Source organism: Pleurodeles waltl, chromosome 7 (assembly GCF_031143425.1).
Source record: "Pleurodeles waltl isolate 20211129_DDA chromosome 7, aPleWal1.hap1.20221129, whole genome shotgun sequence".
NCBI classification, from domain to species: Eukaryota; Metazoa; Chordata; class Amphibia; order Caudata; family Salamandridae; genus Pleurodeles; species Pleurodeles waltl.
Genome location: NC_090446.1, coordinates 335435218 through 335452647, shown reverse-complemented (window position 1 = coordinate 335452647; position 17430 = coordinate 335435218). Strand labels below are relative to the sequence as shown.

The following is a 17430-nucleotide window of genomic DNA, read 5'->3' as shown; positions in this document are numbered from 1 at the left end:
TCCACTCTGCACCACTGTACTGTATGCCATTACACTCTACTCTACATCTCTGCACTCTACCCTGCATCACTACACTCAACACTTCATTTTACTCTAAACAATCAACGCTATGCCACTACAACCTACTTTACAACACTGCACTCTCTGCCACTGTACTCTACAGCACTCTACTCTGCACCACTGCATTTTATGCCACCATTCTACTCTGCATCACTGCATTCTATGCCACTGCACTCTGCAGCACTCCACTCTACACTACTATACTCTACTTCTCTAGTACCCTCTATACAGAGGTATAAAGTGCAATGGTGCTCTACACCATTGCACTCTATGCTACTGTACTCTAAGCCACTCTACTCTCCACCACTGTACTCTACACTACATGCTGCAACACTGTATGCCAATGCACTCTACACCAGTCCAATCCACTCCACTATACTCTATGCCACTGCACTCTACTCTGCACCACTGTACCCAGTGCCACTGCACTCTACTCCAATTCACTCATTGCCACTCTACATTACTGTACTCTATGACACTCTACTCTGCAACACTGCACTCTACACTACTGAACAATGCCACTCTACTCTGCACTACTGCATTCTTTGCCAATGCACTCTACACCACTGTGCTCTGCAGCGCTCCACTCTACGTCACTGCATTCTACGGTACTATACTCTACTCTGCACCACTTTATGCCACTCTACTGTGCACTTCTCTCTCCCTTTGCACTCTATTCTACTCTGCACCCCTGCACTCTTAGCCACTGTAATCTATGCCAATCTACTCAGCACCACTCCATTTTGCACCATTGCATTCTACTATTGAACACTCTAATCTATGCTACTGCATTTTACGGTGATTCATTGTACTCCACTAACTTTTATGCCTCTGCACTCCACACTACTGCAATCTACACCAGTCCACTCTACGCTACTCTACTGTATGCAATTCCACAATATGCCACTCCAATACACAATATTCTATGCCACTCCACTCTACTTCACTTTTCGCTGTTGCACTCTACAATACTCCAAGCCACTCTTCTCTATGTTGCTAATTTTTAGCAATGCTGAACAGCAGCCACGCTGGTGTACAACATGGCTAAAACACATTGGCAAAGCCATTAGCTCTTGCGTAGGAGAGACCTATTGGATTTGCCAATGCTTGTTATATTTTTTCTGTACATTCTGCAGTAGAAGCAGTCTTCTATTGTGCACTTTTGTTAATACTCTAACCCCTTTAATCTGGTAATGGATGCTTAACTCTGAGAGATGTACAAGTATAAGCGCAAGAATGGAATGCAGCTATCTCACCTCCTAGTGCATAGAGAAGTTCCAGTGCTTGAATCATTGACTGGGCGGGCGGAGGCTGTGAAATAAACAGACAACATTCACAAGATCAGCAAATGGATTCAGTGTTACTTTGCAGGCAGACAAAAGCAATGTTCTCTAGCGAGAGAAAAGAGAACATAGAAGTTAATTTGTCAAAGCCTACTAATTTTGTTAGCATAAATAGGATCCATTAGAAAACAGTGAATTTACACAACACCACATAAAAGAACGGTGAACAAAGAGGTTAGCAATGGGGCTGCAAACGTTAAGTAAAGCACAAAAGGCTGCCTGTCAGTCCTGGAAGGAAAGAAGGACTTCCACTTAATCATGGGTGTTGCACTGGCACTCAGTACCTCCAATACAACAGTCAGGTTAAAGGGGGAAATCAAAGATTGTTGTATTGTTGCACACTAGACAGTGTAAAATCAACGTAACTTAACACAGACGTACAACTTGATCTTAAAGTCCGGGGGCACAGGGGAGGAAACACTTCGAAATATGGGCTGAGCCAGACTGGGACCCCCAAATTGGCCCTGGCAAATTTTGTCAGATCGGCCCCTGTACGGTGCATAGCGAGTGAGACCACTACTAGTGACTTCTGGGAGGGTTCTCTGCCCAGGAAAATGTTGGTGAAAGATAGACCAAAATGGTGCATTTTACAACACATTTTTACTTGCATGTTTAATTGTATTAACTTTCAAAGCATAGCAAATGATGACCGTAAAGAGCCCCAGGATACCCAGTAATATGTCCCAATAGACATTCTTACAGAAAACACCAAAAATAGACAAAAGAGTTGTGAATCAGAGAACTCAAAGCATAAGTCAGAACAGTCCCTCTACAGTGTATAGCCAGTGAGCAGTGAACGAACCGGACTACTGCTAGGGAAGTTTGGTGGGTTTCTCACCCCCAAAATATTTTGGAGAAAAAAAGGCCACATGTTTCATTTTTGTTTCATCATTATTAATGATGTCATCGCCATCTGCTTGCTTCTCTCTATCTGTCTATCCGCACATGCCTGGGAGCCACAAAAGTATCCACATAGCCTGATTTTTTTTTCCCAGAGTCCTTCGCAGAATTTGTTCAGAGTCTGCACATGGTCGAGTCGAATGAGATCACATGAAGGTGGTGGTATTCAAGACAAGAGAACGAAGCTTCTCTCCAATGCAGCTTAAAAAACAGCACATTATAGTGTGGGATCATGTTCAACTAACAGACTGAACAATATGAAGTGATATCATAACCATAGCCCTTCGAGAGACTATTTCCCAGGACAGGTTCAGAAACCACTCAATAAAACTAAAATCGCAACAAAAGAAGAGACTGCTTCATAGAAAAGACTGAAGCATGGTGTGAAAAAGATTAAGATCACAACTGAAGAAGACCCCACTCAAACAGACATGCTCAAAGATGGCACAGTACAGAGCGAAATCACAATCTAGAAATCTCTGGGTGCGTCTAAGAAACATACTGAATAGAGAGTGACATCGCATAGATTCCTTCCCAGGACTCTCCAAGGAGCCGTGCAATACTAATCACAAAACCCACCGATCCTCTCTTGACCTATCAGCCAAAAGTACTATGCATAATCAGCTGTTTTATGACTGTTTCGATGCCATAACTTTATTGCATAAAATACATTCTGAAATTCTTTGTTGTATTTTCAATACATTGTCACTCACATTGTCACACATTACGCCCTGAAATGTTACACATAATCACCCAGACCAAAAAAGCATGGAAATGGCACACATTAGCACAAAAAAAAAGCATTTTCATTGGCTTTGCCAGTGTTTGTTATTTCTACATGGACTGAAGTGGGATATCGCTGACCCAACACCATCAAAAGTTCTGCACTAGGTGATGCGGTTGCAAACAACATTCAGTAGCTGTAGCTTGAGCATTTATCCTTCCACTTCAGCCGCCAAGACTCACTTTTATGTTTTTTCCTAAATGATACCAAAACACTTCTTTCAAACTTCACCTTTTCAGGAGCTGTTTAACGAACCTTACTGAAAAAGTAAACGAGGCGCCAACATCGCAATAACATCACATTATTATCATTTTATTTTTCCTTTCTCCACAATTCCGTGGGGCGACGCTCCTCCGCCTTAGCAGAGGAGCTACCCAGGACCGCTACCCACTGAAAATGTTGTTGCATGGCTTCGGAAGCTCAAGCTTTTTTCATCTTTGTAGATAGTCCAAAAAAATATCAATGTTTGGAGTATTTGAAACCTAAACGATAGTCAGCACTGCTAAGTCTCCTGTAAACATGAAGGTAATGAACACATATATATTGTATAGTGGAGTGCAGCATAAAATTGTCTAGTAACATACTTGTGCCTGCTCCTTCGCACATTACTGTTTATGCTCTATGCCCATATGATGACACATGAGGAGAGGACGGAGGAAGGGGATATAAGGAGGTGACAGAGAGGGCAGGGAGCACAGTGGCAGGGCAGACCAACCACCACCAGAGCTGTCAAATTTGCAGCAGTTTCGCACTACTAGACTGAATTACAGCCGTGTGAACCTGATGATTGAATGAAGAAGCGAAGGCACGGTGACTGACATTTATTGCTAAACACATCAAACACACACCCACCAGCCATTCTGCTACAACATCTCTGCCTTCTGCGTAGGCTAGTGTTTTAGAGGGACAGTTTAGCCAGTAGCAGAGATGGTGTCTCGTTGGCTGCTGCTGAAGCTGTGACTTGGGTTATCGCGGACAGCTCTGAGACAGAAGATACAGAGACAGCACCTGAGGGAAAGGACAGTGGAGCAGAATCTGGGAGTGGTTTTTCAGTTGGCGGAGTCCCATCAATGACACCTTTTATAGTGATTCTGAGGGAGACGATGAGGACAGTCGTGCTGTCCCTTCGCAAGCAGTCTGTGCAGTGGGACAAGTCCAACCCAGAGAGTAGGTGCATGCTGCGACAAGCACAGAGTGCTCTCTTTGCAGCACCCCAATTTAGTTCAGCCCCAAATTCTACCTTTTAGTGGTGACGCTGAATGTAAAGTCGATATGGACAACTTTTTGCCAGTCGACTATGTCCATCTCTTTTTTGGATGTTGACTTCTTTCAGCAAATTGTTCAGCAAACAAATTTGTGTGCAGAACAATTTCTGAGGGAGCATGGAGGCACTCTATAGCTCCGTCCTAGGGCACACCTGTGGACTCCCACTTCCCTGGCGTAGCTGAAGATATTTGTAGGCCTTACGCTCAAAATAGGGTTAGTGCAGAAACCCACCTTGCAGTCAGACTGGACGACTTGCACGGTTTGGGTAACCCCCATCTTTACACCGTACACGAGCAGAGATCATGCTGCATTTTAATGACAATTCTAATGCATTGCCCCGGGACCATCCAGAACATGACTGGTTGTTCAAAATTCAGCCTTTTTTTGGACATTTGTCTGCCAGGTTTCCAGAGATCTATACTCCTGGAAAAAATATAGCAGTCGATGAGTCCTTGATCCTGTACAAAGGGCAGCTGCTGTTCAGGCAGTAAATTTCGAGCAAAAGAGCTTGCAATGGCATCAAGCTGTACATGCTATGTGAGAGCTCTTCAGGCTATGTGTACAGCTTGAGAGTGTATTCAGGGAAGGACTCCACACTAAATCCTGTAGATTGCCCTCCCACGTTAGGGGTGACAGGGAAGATTGTATAAGAGCTTGTCCAGCCACTCCTTCACAAAGGTTATAATTTTGAGACAGAGGTAGAGCTGTTCAGTGAGCTCTACAAAGCTGACACTGTAGCTTGCAGTACAGTTCATTGTAACCGCAAAGAAATCCCACAGGAGCTTGTTTGCAAGAAGCTCCAGAAATCCCAGAGTACTACGTTTCGTTTCAACAAACTGCTTGCAGTCAAGATCTCGGATAGGCATGATGTACAGGGAGTGCAGAATTATTAGGCAAGTTGTATTTTTGAGGATTAATTTTATTATTGAACAACAACCATGTTCTCAATGAACCCAAAAAACTCATTAATATCAAAGCTGAATATTTTTGGAAGTAGTTTTTAGTTTGTTTTTAGTTTTAGCTATGTTAGGGGGATATCTGTGTGTGCAGGTGACTATTACTGTGCATAATTATTAGGCAACTTAACAAAAAAAATATATATACCCATTTCAATTATTTATTATTACCAGTGAAACCAATATAACATCTCAACATTCACAAATATACATTTCTGACATTCAAAAACAAAACAAAAACAAATCAGTGACCAATATAGCCACCTTTCTTTGCAAGGACACTCAAAAGCCTGCCATCCATGGATTCTGTCAGTGTTTTGATCTGTTCACCATCAACATTGCGTGCAGCAGCAACCACAGCCTCCCAGACACTGTTCAGAGAGGTGTACTGTTTTCCCTCCTTGTAAATCTCACATTTGATGATGGACCACAGGTTCTCAATGGGGTTCAGATCAGGTGAACAAGGAGGCCATGTCATTAGATTTCCTTCTTTTATACCCTTTCTTGCCAGCCACGCTGTGGAGTACTTGGACGCGTGTGATGGAGCATTGTCCTGCATGAAAATCATGTTTTTCTTGAAGGATGCAGACTTCTTCCTGTACCACTGCTTGAAGAAGGTGTCTTCCAGGAACTGGCAGTAGGACTGGGAGTTGAGCTTGACTCCATCCTCAACCCGAAAAGGCCCCACAAGCTCATCTTTGATGATACCAGCCCAAACCAGTACTCCACCTCCACCTTGCTGGCGTCTGAGTCGGACTGGAGCTCTCTGCCCTTTACCAATCCAGCCACGGGCCCATCCATCTGGCCCATCAAGACTCACTCTCATTTCATCAGTCCATAAAACCTTAGAAAAATCAGTCTTGAGATATTTATTGGCCCAGTCTTGACGTTTCAGCTTGTGTGTCTTGTTCAGTGGTGGTCGTCTTTCAGCCTTTCTTACCTTGGCCATGTCTCTGAGTATTGCACACCTTGTGCTTTTGGGCACTCCAGTGATGTTGCAGCTCTGAAATATGGCCAAAATGGTGGCAAGTGGCATCGTGGCAGCTGCACGCTTGACTTTTCTCAGTTCATGGGCAGTTATTTTGCGCCTTGGTTTTTCCACACGCTTCTTGCGACCCTGTTGACTATTTTGAATGAAACGCTTGATTGTTCGATGATCACGCTTCAGAAGCTTTGCAATTTTAAGAGTGCTGCATCCCTCTGCAAGATATCTCACTATTTTTGACTTTTCGGAGCCTGTCAAGTCCTTCTTTTGACCCATTTTGCCAAAGGAAAGGAAGTTGCCTAATAATTATGCACACCTGATATAGGGTGTTGATGTCATTAGACCACACCCCTTCTCATTACAGAGATGCACATCACCTAATATGCTTAATTGGTAGTAGGCTTTCGAGCCTATACAGCTTGGAGTAAGACAACATGCATAAAGAGGATGATGTGGTCAAAATACTCATTTGCCTAATAATTCTGCACTCCCTGTATATGTGCTCACTACAATTCATGATGAGAGCAGTTCCTCTATCACAGTTTGGGGTCAAATGGCCAAAGTCCACAAGCCCACCTGTATACTTGATTACAATAAGTACATGGGCGGAGTAGACAAGAACGACCAAGTTCTTCAATCATACAATGTGGGTCGTAAGACTCGCACTTGGTAAAGGACATTGTTTACCCACCTGGTCCAGATGGCAACATACAATGCGTATGTTGTTTACTGTCAGACAACCACAGGAAGACTCATGTCTTTCCTTGACTTCCAGTTATCTGTGATTGAAACCTCACTGCTGCTACGGAAGAACTAGCCTCCACTTCATATGTTCAAGAGAATGTGATAAAGCTGCAGAAGTGACACTTTGCTGATCACATTAATAAAACACCCAAAAAGGATAATTCATGTTGTTGCTCTAAACTGTGCTTGAAGCATAGAAATCAGCAGAAGAACCGTTATTACTGTCCCCAGTTTCCCTCCCGGCCAGGCCTCTGTTTCCATACTTGCTTTACGTTGTATCATACTAAAGCAAAGTTCTGGGAAATTGACTGGTGGAGCTGCCATTGGGTAAACCTTTCAGTGGCTGTGCATGGATACCGAATGTCTATGGGCCACTGCTTCATTAGGCAAGCAGCCACAGATTTTTAGTTCATCTACTTCAGGAAATCATAGACTCCTCTTATGGCCTGCTCAACACATTTATTCGCTGTCAGAATGTGGTAGGTGTTCTGTTCGATTACTGTGCATTATAGTCTCCACACTGCGCATACTAGTGGACAGAATATGTGCCACATGGTCATGGAGTACCCTGTGTGGCAACATGTTAAAGGCGTGACTGAATTTTGAAGTGCTTGTTAGGGAACGTATGTATACTACACAAGTACCACCCTGATTGCCAACGAGAACCAGAGTAAGTGTAATAAGTAAAACAAATGTCCTGTGGGACATATTCACCAACATTTCTACTTGTCTGAAAGTGTGCAAACGCAATTTGTAGCTTTACTTTCAAAGCAACTGTAGAAGTGTTGATGAATGAATCCCACAGGATATTTCTTTGGATTTTTACTTTAGAGACCTTAGGTAGTATTCACCATCATGTCTGCCTTAGTTTCAACTGTAGATATGCTTGCTCAGTTTGAGGAATAGGCCTCGCAAGGCATATTCAGACACCCACAACTTTCATCCACAACCTGGAAGGAGTTGGATTTAGCACATTAAGTGTGCTGATGGAGCATGAAAGACATGTTTTCTTGAGCTTCAAGTAGCTGATGGCGGAAGGCATTAGTGTAGGTTTACTTGGCAATTATACTGGAATTGCCAGGACTCTGATGAGGACAGAGACATGAAGGGGTAAGAAAATATTATGGTAGGTATGCTTTCCCAGAGATATTGCACAGGTGGAAGGCAGATAGTAAATGTAGTACAGATGGACATCATCTAAACGTTTGGATTCAATCCCATTGGTACCACGCTGGCACTGAAGGATAATGACGCATATGGGTCAGTGTTTGACTTGCTTGCCATGCTCATCCTCCATCAGAACTTAGTAGATGTTTAATTTGCTGTATGATAAGTGCATTACAGTCACAGCACTGCATATTACGGTGGCTGGGACATATGCTATGTTCTCACGGACAACCCGGTGTGCCAAACACTACCTTTTTTCATAGTTTGACCTCCTCTTTAGGGAACTTCACAAAAATTCCCCAACATGTCTTAGTTTCAAAGGTAGATATGCTCGCTCAGTTTGAGGCATAGGCCTCACAAGATATACTTAGAAACCCCCAATTTAGCACAGAGAGTGCACTAAAGGCGCATGAAAAACATGCGTTCCTGAGCCTCATGTGGCTGTCATGGGAGCCAATAGTAAAGGTTCCTTACGCATGCCTACGGTAATGTTTAGGAAAAAGGAGGCGGTTACTTGCAGGTGGTAAAATGCAGCTAAACTTACTCCGTCCGGACGTATGAATGTGATGTGCCCTTGTCTGGTGGTGTTAAGTTGATGTGAGTGCAGTGATTGGTTGGATTGGTCCTGTGGCCGGTGGTATGAAAGAGTTGTGTTTTGCATGAATGGCGTATGAATGGACCATAAAGCAGTTGGTGCAGTGAAGTGGCTTTATGGATCACCTTCAGGAGTCTTGGTTTCAATATTCAGATATTTTGATAAGTATTCATGCTTCAAAACCATAATTTCTGGAGGTGCTAAACCAACCAGTGTAAGTGGTGGATTAACTTTAACTTACTAGTACCAGGGGAGTCCAAGGGTGCAGGACGTGCGTGGCTCTCACCTGTTTTCCTTCACCCAGAATCCCCAGCAAATCAAAAACTTTGCAAACAAAAAATACATTTTCCTTGCATTTCTGTGAGGAAAAGTCGTGGAAATCTGCAGGCAGCCACAACTTTCCTAGCACTCCGTCATTCCCCTAAGTCTCCAGAGAACAACGTTGCCTCACTTGGGTAGGTGGGTAAGTGACTGTGAAGGCCCAAAACGTACTGTCGAGACATCAAAATTACCTATCATAAAACAGCCTGGTTTTGTAAGACGGTCACCTGTGGCTTTGGTCTTGGGCTCGGCAGCCATACAGGGAAACCTACTACCTTACTGCCCATGTCATGAATGGATCACTCAAGGGTCAACAGTAGCTCTCATGCAAGGACTGCCATTGGCCCTTGTGTGATCCATTCCTGTCATGGGCACTAGGCCCCAGCACACCAGTGGGGTAGTGTTTTTATCGGGACACGTTGGGGAAAATAGCGCTTCACCTCTGCAGGGTATTGTGGGTAAAATAAAATGAGGGAAATCCACACAAACGACACCTCAGTGGACTCCCCTGGGTGTCTAGTTTTCAGAAATGTCTGGGTTTGGTAGGTTACCCTAAATGGTTACAGAGCCCAGGACTAATTAGTACACTCACCTCAGTTATCATTATCAAAACAGTATGTTTTGGGCCCTACCCTGCAGGCACTTGGCCTACCCACACAAGTAAGTTACTATTTTTATTGGGAGACTTGGGGAAATGCTGGGTGGAAGGAAGTTTGTGGCTCCCCTCAGATTCCAAAAATTAGCATCGCTCAAATGTGAAGAATATGTGTTTCTTTAGCCATATTTTGAAGTTTGCAAAGGATTCTGGGTGACAGTCTGGCGAGAACCTCATTCTGGATTCCCCAAGGTGTCTAGTGTTAAAAAATGTATACGTTTGCGGTTTCCCTAGGTGCCGGCTGAGCTACAGGCCGAAATCCACAGCTAGGCACTTTGCAAAAAACATGTCTGTTTTCATTGGAAAAATGTGATGTGTCCTCAATGTGTTTTGGGGCGTTTCCTGCTGCGGGCACTAGGCCTACCCACACAAGTGAGGTACCATTTTCATCAGGAGACTTGGAGGAAGTTTGTGCCTTCCGTCAGATTCAAGAACTTTACATCGATGGAATGTGAGGAAAATGTGTGTTTTTAGACAAATGTTCAGGTTTGCAAAGGATTCTGGGTGACAGAACCTGGTGAGAGCTCCACAAGTCACCCCATTCTGGATTTCCCTAGGTGTCTACCTTTTAAATATTTACAGGTTTTTTAGGTTTCCCAAGGTGCCGGATGAGCTAGAGCCTAAAATCCACAAATAGGCACTTTGCAAACAAAATTTCCGTTTTCATTGGAAAAATGTGATGTGTCCATGTTGTGTTTTGGGATCTTTCCTGACGCGGGCACTAGGCCTGTCCACACAAGTGAGGTACTGTTTTTATCAGGAGACTTGGAGGAACACAGAATAGAAGAACAAGTATTATTGCCAATTGTCTTTCGCTACAGTTGTGCCTTGCAAATATAAGACCTTGTATAAGAAAGATGTGCTTTTGAGAAATGCCCCGTACTTCACATGCTAGTATGTGAACCCCCGAATTCAGAGATGTGCTAATAACCACCGCTTCTAAACTATACGTCGTGTGCCCAATTTGGAAATACATAGGTTTCCTTAATACCTATTTTTCACCCTTGATATTTTACCAAATTAATTGCTGTATACCCGGTGTACAATGAAAACCCATTGCAATGTGAAGCTCATTTATTGGCTCTGGGTGCCATAGTTGGAAAATGTTACAGAAATGGCTGTTTTTTTCAACTCAATTTTAATATATTTTTTTTCAACTGTTACTTTCTATATATAAACCTTGAAGGATCTACACAAATGACCCCTTTCTGAATTCAGAATTTTGTCTTACCTTTCAGAAATGTTTAACTGTCCAGCATCAACCATTAGTTTCACACCCAGTTCTGTCACTAACTGAAAGGAGGCTGAAAGCACATAAAATAGTAAAAATGGGGTACGTCACAGTCAAATGCCAAAACTGTGTTGAAATAATTGGTTTTCTGATTCAAGTCTGCCTGTTCCTGGAAGCTGGGAAGATGGTGATGGTAAAACCACAAACTCTTTGCTGATCCCGTTTGCAGGGGAAAAACAGATGCTATATTCTGCAGAACTGTTTTCGAATTTTTCCCCAAAAACGAATTTTAGCTGTATATTGGCAAATTTCTCGATCTCCTCCAGGGGGAACCCACTAACTCTGGGTACCTTTAGAATCCCAAGGATGTTTAAACAAAAAAAGAAGCAAATTTGGCATTGATAGCTTATGTGGACAAAAAGCCATGGGGGGTCTAACCACAAAATACCCCAAATAGCCAAAAAAGGGCGCAGCACTGGGGGGGGGTAGGGGGGGGGGGGGGGCTAGCAGCTAAGGGGTTAATATAGTCACATGAATACAGTGGTTGCTTAATTGCTATAAGTGTTGAAATGTTGACTAAAGTTCACCAAATATTGAATAGTGTCCTGAGATGCACATGTCTTTACTTATGTGAAGTTTTCATAGATCTAAGAATTATTATTTTAAGACAGTTTTTGAGTACTATTCTCACTTGTAGATAAAGAGAAATATTTTTCTACAGTGTATTGCCTCTTTTAAGTCACATTATCATAAACAAAATTTCTCCACATTTCACATGATCATATGCACATTTTTTGGCCGCATGTACAGCGAAAGGTGTAAATACCGCCTCACCTATTTAGGAAAAACACTAAGTATATTCTAGGCTTCTCTGTAATGTGGGTGTGAATTGAAAGAACAACATCAAGTTCAGTGAGCAAAGACAAAGTGACATGCAGTACTCCAAAAAGCCATCACCACTACTAACATTCTGATGAACATATCAGCATCCACTTAGCTATCATGAACATACAAACTATGGTTAATCAAGTCCACATTTGCTATAATGAATGTGCATTCAGACAGAGTAATATGAGGTTTAAATATTTTTACTGAGCAATATAAAAATCCATCTTGAGTTGCAGAAACTCAGTATGGCCGAGTTCAACAATCACTTCTCCACATTACAGCTCTATATTCTGATGCAACAAATCTTGCAAATCTCAGTCAGACACAATAGGAAGGGTAGGAGGGTGCAAGCAGGAGGGACAAAAGAAAGAAACAACTATACAATTACTTTAAAAGAGTCAGTGAAACATCCTTCAGTCACATCTGATTAAGGAGAGAAAATCACTACAAGCCTCATTGTCCAAATAAGGAGTGTCATCATCAGTGTTTAAGTCATTCCGGCTACCCTTCTTGGACTCAAGAAAGTTCTACACTGACTCACTTGCAAAAACACACAACCACACTCTCACTCTCCTCAATACGTAAATGAGCAGAATACCCACGGAAGCAGAAATGTGTAAATGCAGAAATTCTTTCTTGATACTCAGCAATCTCGGCTGCCTTCTCTTGGTCATTCTACTGAAATCTTGGAAAAGCAGTATTGAATTGCCATGAAACTTACGATCACCTTGTTTTGCTGCAGCATAGATCAGCATCTCTCTTAGTGTAGCAGAACACAACTCTATAAAGAAGGCTCCAACCCCAATTGACTGCTGCCTTTGACCTTTTGTAGGAAGTCTAGTGACTTTATGTACCACTATCTCCGGAACCCCTGTATTTTCAAGGACCTCAGATTGAATGTAGTTCTGTTGAGTGGCTGCCACATCTATCCAGTCTTTCAGGGATAGGAAGCCAACACTGTGATCTTGGTAGCTCTCGGTCGTTTCTCTAGGCTCTCAATTTCAGGTTCTGCATGGGTCATGACCACCACAATGTTGTATCAGAAACTGACATTCAGTTGGATTTATTTCCGGCTTGCATGTCCCAAGGACTCCACCTCAGTCAATCTTCTTTCAAGGGTTGTAACTCTGGTTTCAGTGCCTACACTCCTTGAGGGCATGTATTCGAAGCGAGCTTCAATTTTCACTGTCCGCTTGCATATTACTGGTCACTTAAACAATAAAGCTCTTTTCAAAGTGTCCAAAATAAGCACCTTGCCTTGGGTCAGATGGATAGCCAATGGTTCTCTACCATTTCAAATGAGGCCTTTGTTGAGGAGGATTTCTGCTGAAAGAAATCAATTTTATTCCTTTTATTTCTAGATAATTGCACATTGGGGAGCATGATGTGCTGTTTCTATGTACAACAACAGTTACAGAAGTGCCCCAATAGGATGACTCTGATCAAAGAAGACGTCTAGTTTTCTACCTGAAACTCAATTGAACCCACTTTTCAGCATGTATCAGTAGCCAAAAAGTCCCAGGATCTGCATTTCTTAGTTGTCTCAGGTGATATCTCCAACCTCTACCCGTAGGAGCTGCACGTAGCACTCTCCCCATCCTCCTTTGGATCGGGTGTCCCACTTAGGCACCACCCTAGAGGGACACTGTTTTCTGTACACTCCACCGTGCCAGCTTGAGTGCACTTCAGTGGGCTGGTGCCCAAATCATCAGAATTCTGAAATTAATTAATTTGAAAGAAATTATATTTTTCATCCATGCCAAAACAGTACATTTGAACCTATAAATGTACAATTGCAGCTGCGTATGTACATTTTGAAAAACAAACATTCATTTTGACATTCAAATGAATATTTGTAGAGTGCATTCATTATATCAATTTTCACTGGTCCACTAAACACGTTCAAAGTTAACAGATCATAAAAAAGGCCAATTCTTTCAAGAAAAATGCAATATTGCATGCATATCTGCTCTGCTAAATATCACAAAAAGGGAACATTTTAAAGCAGGAAACTCTTTATGGAGCACAACATAACTCAACTCCGTCACTGTCATTGACATTATTTGAGCTTTCCAATGGGACTCAAGGATGCAATGGATGCAGATAATGGTGCAAAGTTTATCAAAAAGCATAAGTTACCTTTAGTAACTCTCTTTAAGGTTGGATACTCTAACAACAGATTCCTCCTCAGAGACTATCTCCCATGTGCCAGACTAGATCCGGAGATTTTTGCAAGCAGTACACCCTCATGCCAATATGCCCAACTCCATATCACAATGGAAGTGAGCAGGCGGAGGCTTATAGAAGCACCATACCTGTGTGCTGATGTCAGTTTCTTGTCTTTTTCTTTTTCGTGCTCACAGACGCAGAGCATGGCAACTGTAGCTAGGAGTGTGCTGAGTACTAACTTTGGAATCTTTTTAGATGTTAATAAGAGGTCACTCCACAGAACAGGGAGGTAGGAGAGAGGTGAGGAATCTGTGGTTAAATACAGTATTCAACAGTAACAAAGTGTTAGCTAAGGCAAGTAACTTGTTCTTCTTATGAATATTTCTAACCGTAGATTCCTTGCCTTAAAATAAATACCAAAGTAGTACCTCCCCCTCTGTCTGCGGAGTGGGCTGAGACCAAAAGATTCTTGCGGAACCAAGCTGGCAAACTGTTTCTCCCCTTAGACCAGACCAACAAGGCTGTAGTGCTTCGCGAATGTATGCAATGGTGGCCACATTGCACCCTGGCAATTATCAAGGACAGCCACTCCTTGAACCAAAGCAGTGGCAAGTGTCCTTAGACCTGCAGGAATGGGCTCTTCGAAATTTAGGAGCTGCTCTGTACTCAAAACATATCACATCTTAATGCAGAGTACTAATCACCAAGGCAGGGCCCTCTTCTTCCCAGCCTTTCCTTTCTTACTCCAAAAACAAAACAACAACAGAAAGCTGATCATCTACTCAATGGCTTTTGGTACGATCAGTGTAAACCTCAAAGCTATTTTGGGGTCTAACTAATAAACTAGTAAAGGATGTCCTCGTCTTTAGAGAGCAATGAAAGAGCAATTAATTGCCCAACATGTGAAGGAGTTATGACTTTTATTAAAAAGGCTGCCCTCAGCATTATTTTGTCCAGAAGAAAGTTGGGAAGACGGTTTCGCGTTCAGTGGAAATGCATGTGGTTCACTCACTTGTTAAGCTGACATAATCACAATGGGGAAGCCAATCAGCAAAGTTAGGAGAAGCAGCAAGCAACTAAGCATAGGTTCAAAAAATTGTACACATGAGAAATGTCAAGTCCAAGTTAACGTCTGACCATGGCATCGCAAATGGTTTGGGAGGGAACATGCGTGTAAGACATTTAATAAACCTCATCACGACAGGTGATTCAAACAATGATGGTTGATCCGGCAACTTGAGAAAGGTTGGAAGGGCTCACAAATAACCTTTTACATTGCCAAATGCAAGGCCTTGCTGGGCTAAAGAAAAAGAAACAAAAGGGCATCTGATAGCTTTGCATGGAAGAGTTCAGTGTCCAGGGCACCACACATAATGGATTTCTTGGAAGGATGTCTGGCAGCACAGATGACATCCACCATTCAAGGCAGTAAATCAAAAGCAGTCACTTGCCGCTGGTCTAGCTCTAGACATGGAGGAACAAGTTGTGAAGATTATGGTGTAGGGCCCTGTTCTGAGACAGGAGATTCTTCCCAAGTGGTGTCTTGATCTGACAACAGATGCACATGCTTAGGTGTTCTGGGTACCACACTCTCCTGGCCCAATCTGGTGCCACTAGGACAGCAAGACTGACACGCGCCTGTTTGGTCCTGATCTTTTTCATAACTCAAGAAAGGAAATGAAGTGGCAGAGTAAAGAAGTCCCATTTTCCATTACAATTGGAATGTGCCTTCTGAGTGCTCTTGTTGAAAAATTGATGACACTATGCATCTCAATGGTGGTGAAAAAAATCTTGCCAGGGCTCTCCTTACTAGTGGAAGATGCTTTGTATCACCTATCCTCTGTTTAACTGTTCTGGCATTCAGGGACAGTCTACAGCGCCAGAAGGCTGATATAAAGTTGGCCCTCCACCAGAGACAAGAGGCTTCTGATCTTCACCTTGCCCAAATAACACCACACCCCTGCATCCATTACCACTGTCCAAGCAGGATAGGAAAGGAAAAGTGTTGTGCCTCTGGACAAAATGTGCCCACTCAGCCACAACTGCAAATTGTGGGACGTCTCTTCTGAAACCTGGACAGAGTCAGAAAGCCGGCCCTGATACTGCATCCACTGGGTCTTTAAGTTCCACTGTAGGGTTTGCATGTCCCACTTGATGTGGTTGACAAAGAGGATGCACAAGGGTAAGATGCCAAGAAGCCTCAGAGCAACCCTCAACCTGATCCAAGAGTGAGTTTGAAACTTGATAATACTCTAAATGACGAGGCTTGTTGCAGCAGAGGAAAAGCCTTTAACTCTACTGTGTTCTTAACCACCCCAATGAATGGAAGACTCTCTGATTGTGTCAGGAAATTCAGCTAGTTTATAGAAAACCCATCACATTTATGCTTTCTTCTGTCATCCAGAGGTTGTATAACACTGGCTGCAGCAAATCAGTAATCGAGGTAGGAGCATACACTTACTCCCTACATACGAAAATGGGCAGTGAGCACCACCATCAAGCATGGCAAACTGGAATGCTCCTTACCCTCCCCCCCCAAATCACAAGTAATGCCTGCGAGACTCCAGGACAGGTATATGAAAATACACGCCCTGCAAGTTCTAGGACACCATCCAGTCTCCACATTCCAGAGCAGAAAGGATCTGAACGAGAGTGAGCACTCTGAATTTATCCTTTAGTAGGAAGGAGTTCAGGGGTTAGCAGTCCATGATAAGCCTCTTGCCCCCACCCTGTTGCAGGACAAAGAAGTAGTGGAAGTAAGTACCTTGCCCCTTATTTCAGTTCAGTAACCTCTCTATGGCACCTATGGAGAGCAAAAGGCAAACGTCCTGTAGCACAATGGATAGATGCTTCTTTGAAATTCATTATGGTATGGGACAGATATTGGGAGAAGAGGAGAGAAAATATAGAGCATAACTTTTATAACAACTTTCAAAACCCATCTATCAGATGTGTGGGATCGCTAACCCGGAAGAAGTGCTGGATCATGCCTTGCATTGGTTTGTTGGCAGTTGCAGCAGGGGAAGAGGAGTTGGAGGACCCTGCTGTGCCAAAAAGATTGGGCTGTCACTGCATTACTGGCTGGGAAGGGTATCTCTGCCACTATGCTAGCTGTAGCAGAATTTTTTTAGCAATGGTCACCAGCCCAAAGAGATCAACAGTAGCTTTAAAGCAGTCCACCTTCTCTCCAGAGGTAAGATCCATCAAAGGGCATACCCATTAGCGAAGCCTCTATATCACTGAAAACTCCAGTGGACCTTATACAGGCATGTCTACTAAGGGCCACACTTGTACTAACTGCTGTGCCAATGCAGTACTTGATATCCATACTTGGATGCTTCCTGCCTATCAAAGATCATCCCAGTG

General features: G+C 43.0%; 1 protein-coding gene across 2 annotated transcripts in view; it reads right to left on the bottom strand.

Moving 5' to 3' along the window:
* The window catches only part of DHX35 (DEAH-box helicase 35), a 494424-nt gene that overhangs the window by 123610 nt on the left and 353384 nt on the right, over positions 1-17430 (bottom strand). For both annotated transcript variants that reach the window (XM_069243783.1, XM_069243784.1), the window contains exon 14: positions 1317-1371. In XM_069243783.1, coding sequence (XP_069099884.1) covers positions 1317-1371 — 55 coding nt within the window. The remainder of the gene's footprint in view (positions 1-1316; positions 1372-17430) is intronic.